The sequence below is a fragment of the Capra hircus genome, chromosome 17 (genome assembly GCF_001704415.2).
Source record: "Capra hircus breed San Clemente chromosome 17, ASM170441v1, whole genome shotgun sequence".
Taxonomy (NCBI): Eukaryota; Metazoa; Chordata; class Mammalia; order Artiodactyla; family Bovidae; genus Capra; species Capra hircus.
The window spans coordinates 19,203,975-19,225,713 of NC_030824.1; the positions used below are offsets into that span (position 1 = coordinate 19,203,975).

Here is a 21,739-nt window from a genome sequence, read left to right on the forward strand (position 1 = left end):
CTTAATTTGAGAAGATTTCTGAGAAAACCTGTCAGAATATATGAGAAATGTTGATGCTCTCATCAACAAAGAATACATCAGGAGCCAGAACCAATCAGGCAGAGGCGCGGCTTGTATATAGAGAGGCAGTGTCTCTCTAATACTTTCTGAGGCTGGATGGGGTTTTTCGAGGACTATCTGACACGGGCCCTGTCCTCAGGGACGCTCTTATTTGGAGCTGACAGCACTAAGTCACAGGAAACAACAGTAAACGACCCAAGATAATTAATAAATGAGGTCAGTTACTAGGCTCAGTTACTCCAGGATTCAGAGGAGTAGAATGTTGACCATTTACCCAGACTGCATCACTAAGGAACAGTGTTAAATGTCCAGCACGTGCTAGGTTTTGTTTTGTTTTTTAAAAAATATTGATTTATTTATCTGGGTGTATTGGGTTGCTATGTGGGATCTAGTTTCCCTGAGGCGTGTGGGATCCCGACCAGGGATCAAACCCAAGTCCCCTGCGTTGGAAGGCGGATTCTTAACCACTGGGCCACCAGGAAAACCCGCATGCCAGGTTTTGTTCCTAGACTGGAGGAAAAGCACCGAGCAAGTCAGAACCCTGCCCTGGGTGTGTTTCCACTGTGGGCTGCGTGGAGGAGACTGTGCCTTGAGAAGCAGATAATTGGAAAGGGTGCTGGGGATAGGAATAACCTGGGGGAAGCCAAGGAGGCAGACATGAGCATGCAGTGTACTCTGGCAGGATTAGACCCATGGCCAGAGGGGAGGCTGCTTGTTGGGAAGGGTGGGGAGTAAAGCTGGAAATGCAAACACCATGCAGGAACCTCAGTGGTATCCCAGTTTATATGAACAAAGTGAAAGTGGAAGTCACTTAGTCGTGTTTGACTCTTTGTGACCTCATGGACTATACAGTCTATGGACTTCTCCAGGCCAGAATACTGGAGTACCAGCCTTTCCCTTCTCCAGGGGATCTTCCCAACTCAGGGACTGAGCCCAGGTCTTCTGTGTTATAGACAGATTCCTTACCAGCTGAGTCACAAGGGAAGACCAAGAATACGGGAGTGGGTAGCCTCTCCCTTCCCTAGCGGATTTTCCCGACCCAGGAATCAAACCAGGGTTTCCTGCATTGCAGGCGGATTTTTTACCAACTGAGAACAATGCTACTGTAATATGCATTCTTGGAAGGGACATAGGAAATATGCATATGAACTGGATATGATATGATTATAAGGGGTTATTATTAATTTTCTTAGAAATATTGGCATCATGATGGTGTAGAGAAATATCCTTAATTTTGAGAGATGTCTGATGGAGCTTTCATGATGTGAGTGTCATGATGCCTACAACTTATTTTCAAATAGTCCTGCCCCCTCACCCCAAATATATATACTTTTATAATAGATAAAACAAATATCTATTATATTTCATATTTATATAAATTAATATATTGTTTGTGCTATTTTTATTGAAATATGTGTTTTGGTGTTATAAAGCTTCTAAAAATGGGAAATATTTGATCTATCCTGAAGGAAAGACCTTTGGGGTGCACATTAGATATGTTAAGATCAGAAGAGCAGTGGGCCCTGAATGGCTCACAATCTAGCAGTCAGAGGCGCTTTACAAAGGAGAGGAACACTCCGGTAATGAACAGGCCCAGGGTTCCCTTGGACTTGAGGTGTCCAATTCTAATTTTCCCTACAGGAGCCCTGGAGAAGGAGATGGCAACCCACTCCAGTATTCTTGCCTGGAGAATTTCCTGACACAGGAGCCTGGCAAGCTACAGTCCATAGGATCGAAAAGAGTTTGACATGACTGAACGACTGACACTTACTTAAGAAGAATACAGCTAAATATTAACAGTTGTTGACTTTAGGTGGCGGCTGTATTAAGTGAGTTTCATGGTGTTACTTTTAACTTTCCTGTGCTTGTGAACTTTTTCACATTAAAAAGGTGGAAACCGTAACCTAGATTACTAGGAAATGGATGGGAATAGGAGCTAAATCAGACCTTGGGGTTGAATTAGTTTACTGGAAAAAGGCTACATGGGAAAGTTCCTGTGGTTTTACGTTTCCTCTATGAGCCCCTGTGATAAGCTGTACTAATCACTCAGTGAGTGTTCATGAACTGGCCTGCCCAGCAGCTTATTCTCCAAGGTGAGAGTTCGAAGACTGACTCCTGCCTAGTTTTCACTTCCAAGATTTCACTTTAAAAGTGTCTTCAAAAAGCCACACTAACATCTGTGTTTTAGAGTCTGAAAAAGAACATGTCTATAACTGAGTCACTTTGCTGTGCACCTGAAACTAACACAGCATTGTAATCAACTATACTTCAATAAAAAACGAAGCAAATGAAGGGAGTGATGTTGATGTCCTTCTCTCAAAGCTTTTCTGAAAAAGAACTTTGAGCGCCTATTTCCGTTGGTTGTGGATTGCTTCCTTCTGTTTGACGAGCTAGCGCCTGTTGCTTTGAAATAAACTAAGAGGGGAAGATGCTCATTCTCCTGTGTTGTGTTTGTCTAGGTTACCAACTTGGCAAGCCTGTTCGAGCTCTAAGCACCAATGGGACGAATAATGTCACAACTTTACACCTTTGGTATTCTGGTAATCTGATTTGATGATATGACTGACTTTCTGGTGAACTAGTGGAGAAGGCAATGGCAACCCACTCCAATACTCTTGCCTGGAAAATCCCATGGATGGAGGAGCCTGGAAGGCTGCAGTCCATGGGGTCGCTGAGGGTCGGACCCGACTGAGCGACTTCACTTTCACTTTTCACTTTCATGCCTTGGAGAAGGAAATGGCAACCCACTCCAGTGTTCTTGCCTGGGGAATCCCAGGGACCGTGGAGTCTGGTGGGCTGCCATCCGTCTATGGGGTTGCACAGAGTCGGACAGGACTGAAACGACTTAGCAGCAGCAGCAGCTGGTGAACTATAATTGGAAATATTGCCATATTTTGAATCTGATCGAGTAACCAATTACTTTAAAGCCTGGTGTGTTTATTTAGCCTAGGGGTGGTGGTTTTCCATGCTTCTACAGCTTCCTTTTCTTTTTTCTTTTTTTCTATAAAAAATGTTAACATCATTTTCACTTGAAGTGCTGATTTTCAATAAGAGAGATTTAAATATGAAAGTGACTGGAGAGTCCATTGTCCTTGTTGTCATTGATTAACCCAAGATGGTGCTAACCAGAGGCAGGAAAATAGTTTCATTCCAAACTATGGAAAATCTTTGCATCAGTGGTAATTACCCACACGTGCCAGAAGGCATGAAATTTCATATTCAGAATAAACCCCTGATCCCCATCCAGGTATTTTGATACAGAAAGAAGCCTTTGTTCAGCTTTCAAAGGATTAGAGTAACAATGACCTCATTTCTAGAGAACTGGAAACTATTTCTGCTTATTGTTCTCTGTTTGTTTTTTTCTTAAGAAAAACTTTGAGGTAAATCTTTTACTTAATTTTGTTTTGCAAAAATAGCAAGAAAATAATCTTTCTATTTTATAGCCGGAAGGAGTTTGTGTTCAACAGCAACTGTCAAACCCATTTTATTTGGAGAAAATGCACTATCTGGGTGCCTTTTAGAAGTTGGAATTAATGAAAACTGTACTAGGCTTAGGTGAGTGTCTCACTGATGGATTTATCTACGTTTTGAGTGGTTTGCTTTAATTTAATCCACTGCCCCCACCCCCCATGAGTATGTAAAGACAGCATGAAAAACTTCCATCTGAATGAAACTTATGTGATAGTAAACAGTACGAACTTCCAGGGACTTCCCTGTGGTCGAGTGGTTAGTAATCCATCTGCCAATACAGGGGAAACGGGTTCGATCCCTGGTCCAGGAAGATCCCATATGCTTCGAAGCAGCCAAACCCTCAGGCCACAGCTAGTGAGCCTGTGCTCTGCAGCAAGAGAAAGCCCGCATGCAGCAACAAAGACACAGCCCAGCCAAAAAATAGTACATAAATTAAAAAAACCAAAAAACAGTACAAACTTCCAGTACAGTTTAGAGTTGATTCAAACCTCCGTATAAGTGCAGATAGACACTCTCGGACGTTTCATCCGTAGTTATGCAAATTTCTCTGGGAAGTTTGTTCACATCATTGGAAACCCCACATTCCTAGAACATCAGAGAAAGGGTTGGAGCTAAGTGTCATTGGTGATTAACATTTAAAGAATTTTTAAGCTTTGTTACATGATGTATAAAGATTATCTGGGTGGGATTTGGAAAATTTATGGATATTCATATACATTCTTTTTTTTTAATTGATGCAAAATTCACACAACATAATCATTTTACCGGGTGACTGGCATTTAGTGCGTTCATAATGTTGTACAACTACCACCTCTGTTTAGTTCCAACACATTTTGTCTCTGCAACATGAAACCTATACGTTTTATTTTTTAATTAAAAAAAATATTTATTTGGCTGCAGCAGGTCTTAGTTGCAGCATGTGGGATGTAGTTCCCCGACCAAGGATTGAACTGGAGCCCCCTGTGCTGGGAGCTCAGAGGCTTAGCTGCTGAACCACCAAGGACATCCCTGAAACCTGTACCTTTTAGAAGTCACTCTCTATTCCTCCCTCCCCTCAGCTCTGGCAACAACCAGTTCACTCTCTGTCTCTGTGGATTTACCTATTCTGAATATTTCATATAAATGGTCTCCTGTACTTTGTGACTTTTTATGTCTGACTTTTCTCACTTAGCATTCTGTTGGTGAGATTCATCCATGTTTGTAGCCTGTGTTGGTGCTTCATTCTTTTTCACAACTGAATCATATTCCATTGTATGGAGTTATAGATATATATCTATATATATGTGACATTTGTTTATTCATTCCTTAGTTGATGGATATTTGAGGCATTTCCACATTTGTGGAATGGTGTGTTGTGAACTGTGCTTTGAACAGCCTTGGGTCACTTTTTGTCTGAGCGCCTGTTCTCAGCTCTTCTGGGTGTGTGCGCAGGAGTGGAATGGCTGGATCATCGTGTTCCGTTCTTTGAGGAGCTGCCATGTTGTTTTCCACAGAGGCTGTACCATTTTGCATTCCCACCAACAGCATAAAAGGGGTCCAGTTTCTCCACATCCTTGCCAGCACTTGTTTGTTGTTTTGGCCATGCCATTCAGCAGGAGGGCTCTTAGTTCCCTGACCAAGGATTGAACCCTCACCCCCTACAGTGGAAGCTTGTAGACTTAAACACTGGACTGCCAGGGAATCCCCCCTCCCCAACACTTGTTATTTTCCAGTTTTCTGAATAATAGCCAACCCAGTAGATGTGAAATACCAATATCCTCAGATATGCAGATGACACCACCCTTACGGCAGAAAGTGAAGAGGTACTAAAAAGCCTCTTGATGAAAGTAAAAGAGAAGAGTGAAAAAGTTGGCTTAAAGCTCAACATTCAGAAAACTAAGATCATGGTATCTGGTCCCATCTCTTCATGGGAAATAGATGGGGAAACAGTGGAAACAGTGTCAGACTTAATTTTTTTGGGAAGACGCTTACTCCTTGGAAGGAAAGTTATGACCAACCTAGATAGCATATTAAAAAGCAGAGATATTACTTTGCCAACAAAGGTCTGTCTAGTCAAGGCTATGGTTTTTCCAGTGGTCATGTATGGATGTGAGAGTTGGACTCTGAAGAAAGCTGAGTGCCAAAGAATTGATGCTTTTGAACTGTGGTGTTGGTGAAGACTCTTGAGAGTCCCCTGGACTACAAGGAGATCCAATCAGTCCATCCTAAAAGAGACCAGTCCTGGGTGTTCATTGGAAGGATTGATGCTGAGACTGAAACTCCAATACTTTGGCCACCTCATGTGAAGAGTTGACTCATTGGAAAAGACCCTGATGCTGGGAGGGATTGGGGGCAGGAGGAGAAGGGGACGACAGAGGATGAGATGGCTGGATGGCATCACCAACTCGATACACATGAGTTTGGGTAAACTCTGGGAGTTGGTGATGGACAGGGACGCCTGGCGTGCTGCAATTCATGGGGTCGCAAAGAGTCGGACACGACTGAGCAACTCAACTGAACTGAGTAGATGTGAAGTGGTATCTTCTTGTGGTTTTGATTGCATGTATTGGAGAAGGAGATAAATACACTGGCAACCCACTCCAGTATTCTTGCCTGGAGAATTCCATGGACAGAGGAGCCTGGCAGGCTATAGTCTATGGGGTCGCAAAATTTGAGCAACACAGACACGACTGAGCAACTAACACTTTCACTTTGGTTCTTACACCCATCTCATCTGAAATATATCCCAAGTGGTGTACTTCTTTGGAGAGCAGAAAAAAGGTGGAGGTGACCTTGAGAAGGGAAGAAAAAGTGTGGGAATAAGTTACCCAAGGTGGCTCCTGATGGAAGGGTGCGAGGCCTGAGTCAACAGTCAAAGTCCCTCCTTTGTGGTTCATAAGATTTGTACCTCCAGTGAGGTCACTGGAACAAGAGAGATGCTAAGTTCTAGTTCTTAATCTTAAACCTATTTTGAAAAAATTTGCTTTTGGCCACACTGGGTCTTTGTTGCTGTGTTTGGGCTTCCTTTAGCTGTGGCGAGCAGGGGTGATTCTTCATTGCAGAGCATGGGCACTAGGCACACAGGCTTCAGTGGCTGCAGGACGTGGGCTCAGTGGTTGTGGCGCACGGGCTTAGTTGCTTCTTGGCATGTAGTATCTTCCCAGAGCAGGGGTTGAACCCTGTCCCCTGTATTAGCAGGTAGATTCTTATCCATTGGACCACCAGAGAAGTCCTCTTCACCTCATTTCATAGCTCAAACTTCTAGCTAATTATTTAGGTTCCTTTTACTATGGGGTTACTCTGGCCCATGAACTTATCCTGGTAACTTGACATGTGATCTACCCACCTGCCAAGTTCTGTGACACTCAAAGGAGCCTGCACATGATTCTAGTGTAAGTTACTAATGTTCTAAGTCTGAAGTGAGAGATTGCTTCCATACATCCTCCCCTTGCTGTGTAAGTTCATCTCAGGAAGACCATCCTTGAGGGGTGAGACTCCCAGCCTAGATCCCCTGGCTTTTTTTTGTTGTTGTTTAGGCATCCAGCAAGCACAACCTGGGCACCCTCAGAAAGGACTTCAGGACAAGACCTGCTGGCCAGGAGCTGAGAAATGTCTTCCTCTCTTGCAGGGAGAATGCTGTCGAACTGCTTGATTCATTAGTACAAGTGACTCATGTTGCAATGAGAGGCAACTCCAATTACAACGATCTCAGTGATGGCTGGCTTGAAATAATACGTAAGTCAAAGCTGCACGCATGTAAAAGATGTACCTCAGTCGCTCTGACTATGTAGTGTCAGATGTGGTATTAAAGCCTGACTCAGCAGCCGTCTTTCTTTGCTGTGCCCAACAGACATTTGTTTAGAGGTTAGCTCTCCAGGTAGGAGGCGTTTCATGTCTTTTACCTCTTATTCACAATGGCTTTTTTTTCTTTTAAAGAGGAAATCTACAGGAAGTTCAAATTGCCCAGTTGTTTTACAATCTAACGGTCTTTGGAAAAGGAAGTCTTAATGAAATTTAAGGATTTTGAGTGCGTGTCAGTCTGCATTCCTATTTTTGATTGCCAGCAATATGGACAGTTGAGAACTGGTTTTATAATTTTCAAAAGCGATTTTGTTAACTTAAAAGGTGATAGAAAACATTGTGCTAAGTGAGAGAAGCTAGACACAAAGGAGCACATACTATAGGATTCCATTTATAATGCAGTGTCCAGAAAAGGCAAACCTATAGACACTGAAAGCAGATTAATGGTTGCCCAAGGCTCAGGCTGTTGGAAGGAAATGAAGGGTGATTGCTTGTGAGTATAGGAATTCTTTTGGAGGGGTGATTAAAATGTTCTAAAGTTGAGTCTGCTGCTGGTGGCATAACTCTGTGAATATAATTGAATTGAATTATACATTTAAATTTGAGTAGGTGAACTATTTGGCATATCAATAAAGCTATTAAAAATGAAAGAAATTAAGGTGTAACAGCGCTAATAATAGTGGAGTCACCGAGGCCAGATAAAAAGATTTGATGTTCCAGCGTCTTTGGTCAGAGGCATTTGCTCTGAGTGTTGGGGTCAGAGGGGTTTGGTGTGTGAAGAAGAGATATGCTGCAGGGAGTACGTGGAACAGACTTAGCCCCGATGAGCCCGATTTCCACTCCAGTTACAGAGTGTCCATCTGGTCACTGAGCTGTGGCTCACAGGGGTGGTCTGAGGTCACAGTTTGTTGTGACAGAGCTGGAGCTAAACCCAGGGTTCCCAGCTCTTCCTCTCCTCCCAGCCAGCAAGTCTGGTAGCGTTGCTCTGATTTCTCAGGGAGTCTGGAATGCATAAGGGGCTTCCCAGGTGGCACTGGTGGTAACGAATCCACCTGCTAATGCAGGAGATATAAGAGACTCTGGTTCGATCCCTTGGTGGACATGATCCCCTGGAGGAGGGCACAGCAACCCACTCCAGTACTCTTGCCTGGAGAGTCCCATGGACAGAGGAGCCCGGCGGGCTACAGTCCGTGTGTGCGTGCTAAGTTGCTTCAGTCCTGTTTGACCCTTTGTGACCCCATGGACTGTAGCCCGCCAGCCTCCTCAGTCCATGGGGTCGCAAAGAGTCAGACATGACTGAAGCGACTGAGCATGCATGCTTGAGTGTATAAAGGCACTTTGAATAGAGAGAGAGCGTCTTTTCTTCCTCTCCTTCCTGGGATTGCCTCTTGGGGCCTGAACGAGCTATCTGATGCCGCGGCATCTGCTTTCTTAAGTCCCCTCCCATCCCTGTGGATGCTGCTGGGAGTGCAAACCCTCCCCCCGCCCCCCGCACCCTCGGAAGTCACTTCAGCTCGTCAGGCTGGGATTCATACAAAGGACCAACCAGACACATGCCCCTGCACTTTCCCCACCCCTTGTGATTAGGGTCTGAATCATTACAACCCCCTCTGTCCTCTCCCCGGGGGGTGGCCAGGGATCACGTAATATGTATGCCTGGCCGAGGTACTGCTGACCACTCTCTGACTCAGGCAGTGGGGTCTGGCCAGCCACACGGTTTGCCTGTCCCACTTGTGCTCAAGACCCTAAGCCCAGAGTTAGATCCTCATTTGGAAACAGAACCCAGGGGTCGGGGCTTGTCAACTCCTTGTTAACCTGTCGGCCAGTGAGGTGGGCCATGGAGGTGCCCGTGGGATGCAGGGAAGGGGTCAATAAAGCACCGGAGAAGTAAAAACCATGGGAAATTTCAAGACAGAAAGCCAGAGTTGGGAAGTCAGAGGTAATGACATTGTGTTGCCCTCATGGTGGAAGCTGTTAGCTTGTGTTTTGTGTCTAAGCTGCAAGTCAACTCTGCTCCTCATTAATGAGCAGAAGAAGAACAGTGCTGAGCCCGTGTATCAAGGAGAAAGAACCTGTTGGTGACAGCCTTCCGGATTCCTGAAGAAACAAAGAAATGCCCCCAGAGTGGCCCTAGGGCTTCACATCCTGCGACTGACCTTGCTGTTTCTTCTCCTCCCACCCCCGCAGAGGCCAGTTTTCGAGATGAATGACAATTCATCTCTTTTCCAGTTTTATCCTCTTCCATTTATATTACTGCTATGGCAGCACACCAGGAAATTGCTTTTGAACAATTTAATCTGTAGTAACTAAAGTTGTTAGTATGGATTCTAAGTGTCTTACACAAGCTTTTATTAGAACAGTGACTACGTAAACTAACTCTCATGGCCTTTTACTGCAAGTCAATATTTCTGTTCAAACTCTGGGTAGATGTCAATGAGGAGCTTGGGAACTGAATCATGATATATGGTTTTATTAGGTGAGTCAAAGATTTTAAAATTCCAATGACTGAGTTAACATACAAGGGGACACTTTTCTTTAAGTATTTTTTTTTTAAATTATTTATTTGGCTATGCTGGGTGTTCTCATTGTGGTGGCTTCTCTTGTTGTGGAGCACGGGCTCTAGGGCACTTGGGCTGCAGTAGCTGTGGCATGTGGGCTTAGCAGATGCAGCTCACGGGCTCTAGAGCACAGGCTCAGTAGTTGTGGCGCATAGTTGCTCCATAGTCTGTGGGATCTTCCTGGATCCGGGATTGAACATGCGTCTTTTGCATCGGCAGGCAGATTCTTTACCACTGAGCCACCAGGGAAGCCCAAGGAGACATTTTGAACACAAAAAGTGAAAGTGAAGTTGCTCAGTCGTGTCCGACTCTTTGCGACCCCATGGACTGTAGCCTACCAGACTCCTCCATCCATGGGATTTCCCAGGCAAGAGTGCTGGAGTGGGTTGCCATTTCCTTCTCCAGGGGATCTTCCCAACCCAAGGATCGAACCCAGGTCTCCCACATTGCAGGCAGGGAAGCCATGGGAGGCATATAACTAGAGCCTGTTAGAGATTAAAGCCTCAATCCTCTGATTCCTGCCTAATAATATTTCCAAACTGGGGGGTTACATTACAGTACTGTAGGAAAACTGAAACTAAATTCTTCTTTCCAAAATGAATGACTTAACATCTCTCCAGGTGCGGATGCCCTTGATGCAGGCACAGACCCACCCGACAGCAACGTGAGTGGCATCTGCCTGGATGTTCCTGCGCAGCTGAACATCCGCATCCTCTTCTCGGATGCTGGCGCCGTGGAAGGGATGACTCAGCAGGAGATACTTGGCGTCGAGACGAGGTATGATGGCATCGAGGCTAAGTGTGCATTCGCAGGGAAGTTTCCTCAAGAGGTGGCAAAGAAGAACACCAGCAACTTCAGGCTTATAGCAGATTAGCAAGTCCAGTGGAAAGAGGGTGCCTCGTTTCCCCATCTTTCTCAAAAATGGTCTAGGAAGACTTTCGTTGGTTCAGTTTCAGTCATGTGCTCCATTCTGAACCAATCACTATGGTCAGGAGAGTAGACAGATCTGATTGACCAGGTGTAAGTGATGGGCACATTCCTAGGTTCAGGTGAGTCCCCTCTGGTCTGCTCAACTGAGAGAGGGAGAGGGTTAGTTCTGGGGAAAACTGGGGCGCAATTACTAGAAGAAAGGCAAAGGGCTGCTGGGATAGGCAAAAAGGCAGCAATAACATAGAAAGCCCTCAAAAATCGTTAGCTACTGCTGCTGTTGTTACTATTACACTATTGTCTGAGACAAACAAGTGATAAAGCAAATGAACTTTAAAAGCACCAGTATGAAATGAGATGATGGGGGAGAGGAGAAGAAGCAGAACTGGCAAAATGCTGGTAGTTGTTGCAGCCTATGATAGGTCCACAAGGGTTCATTATACGGCTGTCTCAGCTTGTGTGTGCATTTGAAAATTTACACACTACAAAGGGGGAAAGGCAGCACCAGGAAAACGTGAACCGTGTGTAGGAGAAGCCCAGCTCATGTTGTTGTTGTGTCAGTTACCCAGTGTTCTTAGCAGACCAGAAGTGAGCGAGGGCTTTGTCGCCTGCATGACCTTTCCCTCCCAGGTTCTCCTCCGTGACCTGGCAGTTCCAGTGTGGACTGACTTGTGAGGACAAGGCTGACCTCTTCCCCATCGGCGCATCGGTCCAGTTTATTAAGATACCCGCACAGTTACCCCGTCCCCTTACAAGGTAATCTGTTTGCTGACCTCAGTGACATGATCAGGAAGCAGAAAAATATATGTTCAAAACTAAGAAGTTTAGGGACCTCCCTGGCGATCCAGTGGTTGAGACTCCGTGCTTCCACTGCAGGGGGCATGAGTTTGATCCCTGGTCGGGGGAGTAAGATCCCACATGCCACGTAGTGCTGCTGAATAAGTAGAAAACAAACAAATGCTTCACTTCTTTAATCAAGTTTTAGATGAGGTTTTAAAAATAGCTTTCTTTATTTGCTTTTGGCTGTGCTGGGTCTTCACTGCTGCCCCTGGGGACTGTTTCTAGTTGCCGAGAGCAGGGCCTACTCTGCAGTCTTGGTTTGCGGGCGTCTCATTGCAGTGACTTCTCTTGTCACAGAGCACAGGCTCTAGGCACGTGGGCTCAGTAGCTGCGGTTCTCGGGCTCTGGAGCACAGGCTCAGGAGCTGTGGCACACGGGCTTAGTTGCTCCATGGCACGTGGGACTTTCCCTGGTGAGAAGTTGAACCCACGTCTCCTGCATTGACAGATGGATTCTTTACCACTGGAGCCACCAGGGAAGCCCTTTAATGAGGTTTTGTTGCAACTCATCAAAAGCATGTTTTGTTATAGCTATTATAACCTTCTAAAATGTTCTGTAGATTCCAGATCAATTTTACAGAGTACGACTGTAACAGAAATGAGGTTTGTTGGCCACAACTTCTGTATCCACTGACCCAATATTATCGAGGTAGGTAAAGCCCTTTTCTGAAATGTTTATCATTATGTTACGTTAATTAAAAAACTTTTGAAAAAAGTATAAATGTCACAGGAAAGTTAAAACGTATAGCAAAGTTTTAAAAAGAAAACATGTACTGATGTTGCCATTTAGAAATGATCGCTCTTTATGTTTTGGCTTATTTCTACCTAGTTACCCAAAAAGTTGAGAAATAACATTCCTGGATATTCCTTGGTGGTCCAGGGGTTAAGTCTCTGTGCATTTACTGTAGAGGGCATGGGTTTGATCTCTGGATCCCTGATCAGGGAACTAAGATCCCATAGGCTGTATGGCTCAGCCAAGAATGCCCACAAGACCAAAAAAATGTTGCTTACACTGCTGTATTTAAAATGGATAACCAACAAGGTCCTACTGTACAGCACAGAGAACGCTGCTCAATGTCATGTAGTAGCCTGGATGGGAGGGGAGTTTAGGGGAGAATGGATACATCTATAGATGTATATATACATGTATGTATGTATAGCTGAGTCCCTTTGCAATTCATCTGAAACTATCACAACATTATTAATAGGCTGTACCCCAATACAAAATAAAAAGTTTTAAAAAATAAAATAATGATGATGAAAATGACAAAAAAAAAAGTTGCTTAGTTTGATTCATTGTCTTGCAGGAGAGCCTTACTCTCAGTGTGTTGCCAAGAGCTTACTACTGGTATCTTTCATCGTATTAGCTGTATTCCTCAGTAACCCCTGGATCAGAATACACAAAGCTTAGAATTCAACTACCGTCTGACTTCTTACAGATCATCAGCTTCTACGTCAGGGATTTGTTGTCCTCCTGTGTGCCTCTCTGTAAAATCTTAATAAATGAAATGTTTTATTTTTATAGAAAATTTTATTAAGTGCTCCACAAATTAAATTCACATATGTAGCTATCCAGATGTTCAAAGCAATTCAGAGTGGGTGTTCTCACCAATGCACCAGAGTGAGCAAAATGCATGAGAGGGTCAACTGTGTCAATAAGTGTAATTAGGAACCTATTACAGATAAGTTTCATCACAGATTATGAAAGTCATAGGAGTGTTGGTCCAAATGTTATTCCTACCATAGAGAGTCAGTCTTTGAATTTTTTATGTATTTCTGTTGAAATGATAAGTTTCCACTATTCCAAAGAAAGGATTAGAAATGCATTAAAGTCTATTGCCTTAAAATATATTCACAACCTCAAAGTTGGGAGTTATGTTTTATTTGGTGGGAATTTTTAGGACTTCGAGCCTGGGAGACACCGTCTCAAATGATCCTGAGAGAATTGCTCTGAGGAGGTGAGGAGAGGAGTCACGTTATATAGAAGTTTTGCAACAAAGGGCAAGTAGTTTGAACATCAAAAGATTATTGTTAATTAAAACCAGATATCCCAAGTGAAGGGATTTTGCACTTTTCTATGTATGGGAAGTTGCAGGAGTCTGGGCCCACTGAAATCATTCCTTTCAAATGTACTTCAGCTAAATAGAGCCACTCTCCTGTATTTTTAGACTTCCTAGGTGACTCATTGGTAAAGAATCTACATGCTGATGCCCTGGAGTAGAAAGTGGCAAACCACTCCACTATTCTTGCCTGGAAAGTTTCATGGATAGAGGAGCCTGGTGGGCTGCAGTTTGCAATCCACTGGGCTGCAAGAGTTGGACATGACTGAGCATGTGTGCACAGCCTGTGGTTTTGCACCCTGAGGTTGCTTTCCTCAGGGCTTACTGTAGGGAGTGGCTGTAGTCTGATGACTGCTAGATCGCAGGTGTTCTGCTCCTTCCTGAATTCCCTTAGGGCTCACCATCTCACTTTGGAGGGCTGCAATTGCTCATGGCTGTGATATCCTTCTCCAGGAGGTCTTTGATATGGCAGGAAATAGTCCATTTCTGAAGTCTTAAAAAGTGTATATAATACGAAAATCCAAAAAAATGGATGAGGCAAGATGTAGGAGTTAGGGGAAAGGACCTAACGTAGAGGTAAGTAAAACAAAACCAGGATTGAACACAAGCCCATGAAAAAATATGCCAATGACCTTGCATTTAGTAAAGGTAGGTCCCTAATACAGTCTTCAGTTTGCAAAAAATCCAAAATATGACTAGCTATAGGAATCATGGGGACTATTGATTAAAAAATAATCTGGCTTTCAATGAAGTACAGTTTTTCCTAGTTGAGTCTTGAGAGAAATTCCTCCTGGGGCCTCTTACAGACAGCACGATGCAGCATGGGGAGGGGGGGCAGAGCAGCTGTCTCCAACCACAGCCACGTGGCCACGTTGCCACCTCCAGTGAGGTTTCTTGGTGGGCTAGATAAATTTAGTCATTGTTTCAGATGGACTTTGTGCACCGTGGGTAAATGGAATTTTCTAAAGCAATTCTCTTCTCTCTCTGAGTTCTGAGCATCTCTTGACATCCTGGTGCTATGTACAACGTGGTGTTGCATCTTTTTTTTTTTTTTGTCCACACCATGTAGCTTGTGGGGTTCTATTTCCTCAACCAGGGATCAAACCCATGCACTACAAACTACTGTTTTGTAATACAATGAGAAATGGAATATTTTGTGCCGTATCAGTAAACAAAGGATGTCACAGTGATCAGTGATTGCAGTGACTGGTGAGCTGTTGAGCCCCAAGGGAACTCGGGAAGGAAAGAATACCTGCCACCTAGAAGCCGTCAAGATTGTAGCCACTCCCTACGGTGGAGCCTTGAGGAATCTCAGAATATGATGTGAAATAGAGTGTTTCCTGCCATATCAGTAAATAAAGATGTCACAGTTAATAGCAATTGCAGCCCTTCGGTGTGAGCTGTTGAGCCCTAAAGGAATTCAGGAAGGAGAATACCTGCTATCTAACAGCTAAGACTGTAGCTGCTCCCTGTGGTGAGGCCAAGGAAGGGAAGCTCGGGATGTGAAAACAGGATACTGGCCCCAGATAGGTGAGATGCACATGAAAGGAATGGTTTCAGTGAGCCCAGACTCTTAAATCACTAAATTCCTTAACTTCAGATATCTGTTTTTTCTTAATTAACAATAATCTTTTGATGTTCACACTACCTTCCCCTTGTTGGAAACTTCTTTATAACCTGACTTCTGCCCCTGCTCCTCAGAACCATTCTCTCAGGATCACTTGAGACACTGTCTCCTGGGCTTGAAGTCCTAAAAATTCCCACCAAATAAAACATAACTCTCCACTTTAAGGTTGTGAATACTTTTTTTAAAGTCCTCAACATCATGGAAATACTGAATTTCTCCCCACTCTGCTGCACTCTTTCTTGGATGTGGATCTCTGTGGGTTGAGGTGATTACACCCCCTAGGAATTGAAAATTGTCTTTTATTAAAGCAAAGGAAATACCCAACTGACTGGTTCTTTGCAGTGATTCAGAGTCTTTCCCTGGCAGTTAGCATAACTAGGTCTGAGAAGTTACTATGAAACTTCCAAATGACGGGGAATTTAGCCTGATTTTGTGGGCTTTGTTAGGGTGATTTTGCACTTGAGAAGGGAAAAACTCACTTTGACAGTAGAAGGGGATTAGGGTCGAGCAAACCCAGGTCTCCTACATTGAGGGCAGATTCTTTACAATTTGAGCTACAGGGAAGACCTTACTGTATAGAGTTTACACGTTCATACATATATTTGGGAAGTATTTATTGATCGACTACCGCCCTGAACCCTGGAGATATCAAGGCAATGTCCCTTGTCTGGTAGAATTGTTGACTGAAAAAAAAAACTTCAACATAACTCTGAAAGTTGAGAGTTATGTTTTGTTTGGGGATCTTACTGAGGGCTATAGCTCAGGAAGGCAGCCTCTCAGATTGCTGTGAAACTGAAAAAGGTAAGGGAGAAGCCAGGATATACAAGAGTTTTTGTCGAAGGGAAAAAACCATGTAGCTGTACATCAAAAGATTACTGTAATCACAAAGAACAGCCACCCCAAGTTAATGATTTTTAGTGCTTTTGTTGACAAGTCCAAGCTCGCTCTGCTTGCCTCATGACAGGCCAGTAAATTGGAGACGAGGTGTTGAGGCAAGGACTATGACTTTTTGGAAAGCTGGCTGATAGAGGAGATGGCAGACTAATGTCTCAAAATAACCATCTTGTCCGGGTCTGGATGCCAGGTTCTTTTATAGACCAGAGAGAGAAGCCACGAGGAATGAAAGTCAAAAGACAGAATAGAGAAGGAAAAGCAATGAGGAAGGAAAGTAAAAAGAGCCATAAGGCTTGCAGTACATGTCCAGGACGGCCAGCCTCAGGAAGGGATGTGTTAATCTCTTTTTCTCACAGCCATTCACAGGTGCACAGGGTCAGAGTCTCTCTTTGAGCTGAACAAAGTCACTTTAGTTTAACAGGCAGAGGCGCAGCGTCCTCTGAGGCAGGCCATGTTGTATGATTATAATAACAACAGCAATGATAAGCAAGTCAAAGAAACAGTTGAAACATGGAGTCAGAATTGGTTCTTCTCTGCAACACTTTTCCATGTGTGGGAAGGTGGAAGAGTCTGGGTTGGTGGAAATTATTCCTTAGATATGCATCTTAACTATTTAGGACCGGTAACTTGTTTTTCTCCTTTCTGAATCCCCTCAGGATGAACCCTTGGGGGTGGCTGCAGTGGCTAATGGCTTGATGGCTGTGGCATCTTTGGCTTACTGAAATGGCAGGTGATTTTTTTTTTGTCCAGGAAGTTTTACATTCTACTGGGGGAAAATTGGCAATAAACATAGACAAGATAATGTCAGACAGTGGTAGGTGCTATGGAGAAAATAAAACAGGACTGCCTAGGCTGGGGTGGAGGGACACTTCTGCTAGTGGTCAGGACCAGGTTCTTAGAAGCTGAGACATTTGAGCTGAGACTTGTAGGAGCTAATTTTGAGAAGGTCCTGGAGAAGGATGTTCTAGGCAGAGAGAAGGGAAGAGTTAGCAAGTTCAAGTGCACCAACCTGGAAAAAGAAGGCAGGTGGGTGGGGTGGAGACTAGGGCTTGGGGAAGGCAGAGGTTAGACCAGGTGGTGTGTCTGCTGGCCCTGGTAAGCAGTTTGAACTTTATTCAGAACGAAGTGGGAGAAGTCAGAAGATTTTAAGTAAGCTCACATCCGATTTTCGTCTTGTTAGAGATGTCTGTAGCTGCTGTGTGCAGGATCCTAGCAAGAGCAGCCTGGCACCAGACCCTGCTTTGTCCGCACAGGGGCCAGGACCCCAGAAAAAAACCACCACAGGGGGTGTAATTTCGTTGACAAGAAATGTCTTGACAGACAGATCTATGGAGAAAAGGTTGTTTAGTGGTTGTCGGGACCTAGGGGATAAGGGGACTGACTGTAGCTGAGCGGGAGAAATCTTTATGGAAACGTTCTCAAATTGATCCCGACACTGAACTCTGTAACTTTACTAAAAATCACAAAATTGTAATACTCTAGTCGGGTGAACTTTCTAGCATGTGAAATCAATAAAATTCCTCCTATAAAGCTGTGAACGGCAGAGAGAGGGGCAGTTTTTGGTCAGGCTGGGGCTGAGTTCCTGAATCCTCCGCATTGATGCGGAGTTAGCGCCAGTTGGCCCCGCAGCCGCCCTCGGCCGCAACTCCAGGCGCCATTGGTCGGCCGGCGGGAGCGCGCGTGCGCGCGCGTGGGGGCGGAACCGGAACCGGCTGTAGCCGAGGGGGCGGGGCCTCGAGGGCGGCGTTGGTGGCGGCTGGAGCGGCGGCCGCGGTGGCTGGACTGGGGACAGCTGCTGTAACCCGGAGCCCCATGGTTCGGAGCCGCGGCCAGGCCGCAGGAGAAGCTCGATCCCCTGGTCACCCCGGCTGACTGCGGGCCCGCGCAGCCCGGAGCCGCCGGCGCCCGTCGGGTCCCGCCGGGGGGCGCGGGCCGGTCCGCCATGGGGTCCCTGTTCCGGAGCGAGACCATGTGCCTGGCGCAACTCTTCCTGCAGTCCGGCACGGCCTACGAGTGCCTCAGCGTCCTGGGCGAGAAGGGCCTGGTCGAGTTCCGAGACGTGAGTGTCTCCCGGGAGATGCGGGCTGTCGCTCCGCGCCAAGCGTCCTCATTGCACCTTTCGCTCGGGCCTCCTCCTCCGCGGGCACCTGGGCAGGGGCGCCCATTTCCTAGACGGGGAAGCTGAGGTCCACTTTCCGGCCAGAGCTTCCGCAGAGCGGGGCCCGAGCCCAGGGTCGCCGGATGTCTGGTCCGTCGCCGCCCTGGCTGGGTTAGTTAGGAACGCTTGTCTTCATCAGCTCGGGTCGTGCAGTCTGATGCTTCGGAGCCAGGCACTGGGCTAATTAAGCGGGAGAACAAATCTGTTAAGGCCTCTTGAAGCCCTTTTGGAACTTACGGAGGAGGGGAGGAATATTAAGTAATGATACGTAAACATGAATACGTTTGCTGTACTGACAATAAAAGGGAATGGTGAGATGGTGCCCCCGGTAGGGGCGGTCAGGGAAGCCTCTCTGAGGAGGTGTCCTTGGGCTGAGACCTGAGTGAGGAGTGAGCCAGTCCTGGGAAGTTCTGGGGGACACGGACCCAGGTGGAGGGAACAGAAAGAGCCAGGAACCTGAATTAGGAATGAACTTGGTGTAAACTCCCGGGCGGCGGGATTTTTTGTCGTTCACTGTTGCCTTTTTATGTATTGATACATAGGACTACCTCGTACGGAATAGGAGTAAAGTCAGAATTTGTTGAAAGGGAGCTGTCCTCCCAACAAGTAGTAATAAATACTTGTTTTATATATCTGTTTATTTGTTTTTTGTTTGGCTCCACCATGGACTGTCAACCCCTGGGGGTAAGAGTCTTGTTCATTCCTGATTCCTAAGTACAGCCCCTGGCTTTGTAGGCATTAATAGGCATGAATGAACAAGCTTGTATCAAGTGCTTGCTGAGTTTGGTGCTGGATGCAGGATGGACAAAGTCCCTGTGTTTTTGTTGCTCACAATCTGGGAGAGTTAACAAACACACTCTGATTATGAGCTGTAATAAGTGCCATGCAGGAAAAAACAGTGTGAAAAGGAGATTATGAAGCAGGACCTGGCTGATTAAGCTCGAAGTCACTTGAGTGATCACTTTATTTCTTGGGACCCACCTTTCATTGCCTTGGTTTCCCTTCATCTTTCTGAGGATGCTTTAGTTTCAAGAGGGAACTCTTCTATGCAATATTTGATATCAGCAATCCTTGGGTTGGTCCCCGAAGGCAATTGCAAGGTCAGAGAGAAACTCCTGAATGACAGGTGAGGCTACAGAGAGGGCCCAGCTTGTCCTGGTTCTTGGAGCCACTTGGGCTTCAGCACATGATGCCCACTTTGCTGGCAGGGGTTGTGCTGAACTGTGAATAAGGAGCCCCAGAGAGATTCAGTAAAGAGTTGTTTGAGAAACAGGCTCCCTTCTTTATAATAGATTTCTTCCATCCTGTTAGTCCTCAGGCCAAGAGACTTCAGTCAAGCTGAAGTCTTAGAGGTTTGAACAAATGCTGTAATTACTGTGAAGATTCAAGTTTTGTTGAATGCCATTACATTAGGTAGTAGAGGACCCTTGCGATTCTTCTAAACTGAAAATCAGGGAAAGAAAAAGAAAATGCTGTTCATCTTTTTCAGAAGTGAAATAAAGTGGAAACGCTCACATTGTGTGATGCTTGGTGTTCAGAGCTCAAGGGTATATGTGTGTCTGTCTTCAGGATGACTGTCAGGCAGCTAGAGCAGAGAGCTCCATCATACCTGACTTTCTGTTCTCTTCTGGAGTTTCTTACTGACTTTGTGCTCAACGGGTGGGATCACTGATGCCAGTGTTTTCTGGCTTGCGCAGGTGGGAGCTGTTCCCCCTTTCAGTGATCCTTATAAGGGAAGAGAGGCAGGACCAGAGTTTCTGCAATGATAGCCAAAGAGAAGACCTGGAAAAGAAAGGTGATTCAACTCACCAGTAGGACTCAGCGAAGGGCAAGGCCGTCCCACTTTTCTAAGGGTCTGGAGTCTGGGGACAGTGTTTACCTTCTGTCTGTTAGGATCGCAGGTGTGGATACTGGTGAAAACAGCACTAGGCAGCCTGTGCAGGTTTTTCTAGATTAATTATTAGTCTTAAAATGAATCTGTGTTAAAATGTACTTCGTAGCATTAGCCTGGAATTAAGGTGCTGTTACCACGTAAAAAGAAAACAGAAGCTAAACTTCACACAAGAAACCACACAATAGGAAAAACCAGTTACCATGCTATGTAAGCTGGCGAAGGCAGATGTCATAGCCAGTCATGTGTGCGTTGTTGCCACAGAAATTTGCCTCTTCATGAAGATCCTACTATTTGTGGAACCCTGGTGTCCGATTTGAATTCACTAGTGTTTGATATTGAAGAAAAAGACATCAAAACTGAGAAGCCATGTCATTTATAGACAGCTTTTCATGGGTGGCTTCCTCTGCTCATTCTTAGTTCTCACCGGACAGAGGGTATCCGAATCACTAGGAACTCGAAAGTGGTGACTGGTTTGCGTTAGTGTGACGTCCAGAAATGAGTGCTCATGTGACAAACAGAAGTGAGATGAGAATTTTTGCGTTTCTTCTGGTTAGTTCTTTATAGAAGTTTGGAGAACTGAACAAGAACTGAGGCTTTAGGGTAGATGTTCTCAGGTTGTTCAAGCAGCTGCATGCCACGCTGTTTATAATTCTCTTTTTTGAGAGTGCCCCATGCCATGTGGGCTTCCCTTGTGGCTCAGCTGGTGAAGAATCTGCCGGCAATGTGGGATACCTGGGTTCGATCTCTGGGTTTGAAAGATCCCCTGGATAAGGGAAAGGCTACCCACTCCAGTATTCTGGCCTGCAGAATTCCACGGACTGTATAGTCCATGGGGTGGCAAAGAGTCCTACACGACTGAGCAACTTTCACTTTCCACCCCATATAACGCTGCGTGGAGTAAATGTAAAATTCTTGCCCCATGTGCCTTTCAATGTAAATAATTACTGTAATTTAAAAAGTCGTAATGGTAATATATGTCCATTGTGGGAAATTTGGAAAACCTAAGATAATTTCCATAATCCCATTAGCTAGAAATAAACACTTTACCATTTTGGTTAACATTGGCCAACATTATTTTTCTAATAATATTTTAAAATGTACATGCATAGATATTTTTATATAATTGAAGCCACACTAATAATGTGTGCGTGTGTGCGTGCTCATTCGTATCTGACTCTGTCACCCCATGGACTGCAGCCTGCCAGGCTCCTCTGTCCATGGGATTTCCCAAGGAAGAATACTGGAGTGGGTCGCCATTTTCTCCTGCAGGGGATCTTCCCGACCCAGGTATCAGACCTGCGTCTCCTGTGTTGGCAGGTGGATTCTTTACCACTGTATCACTTGGGAAGCCCCGCACTGATAATATGTTTAATCTCCTCTTCCCACACACAAGTTGTGATTAATTTCCTCATTTTATTAAATATTCTTTTATAGTATTTTTTGTTGTTTTAAGCTTTGTATGATAAGATAT

The 21,739-nt window shown here is 45.0% G+C and overlaps 2 protein-coding genes across 2 annotated transcripts in view; both read left to right on the forward strand.

Moving 5' to 3' along the window:
* The window catches only part of TCTN2 (tectonic family member 2), a 28,698-nt gene extending 15,541 nt beyond the window's left edge, over nucleotides 1–13,157 (forward strand). The window contains exons 12-18 of the mRNA XM_005691349.3: nucleotides 2,520–2,600; nucleotides 3,504–3,615; nucleotides 7,139–7,245; nucleotides 10,490–10,646; nucleotides 11,427–11,552; nucleotides 12,196–12,284; nucleotides 12,943–13,157. Coding sequence (XP_005691406.2) covers nucleotides 2,520–2,600; nucleotides 3,504–3,615; nucleotides 7,139–7,245; nucleotides 10,490–10,646; nucleotides 11,427–11,552; nucleotides 12,196–12,284; nucleotides 12,943–13,046 — 776 coding nt within the window. The 3' untranslated portion in view covers nucleotides 13,047–13,157. The remainder of the gene's footprint in view (nucleotides 1–2,519; nucleotides 2,601–3,503; nucleotides 3,616–7,138; nucleotides 7,246–10,489; nucleotides 10,647–11,426; nucleotides 11,553–12,195; nucleotides 12,285–12,942) is intronic.
* ATP6V0A2 (ATPase H+ transporting V0 subunit a2) overlaps nucleotides 17,909–21,739 on the forward strand; it is a 44,012-nt gene continuing 40,181 nt past the window's right edge. The window contains exon 1 of the mRNA XM_018061368.1: nucleotides 17,909–18,275. Within this exon, the coding sequence (XP_017916857.1) occupies nucleotides 18,159–18,275 (117 nt within the window). The 5' untranslated portion in view covers nucleotides 17,909–18,158. The remainder of the gene's footprint in view (nucleotides 18,276–21,739) is intronic.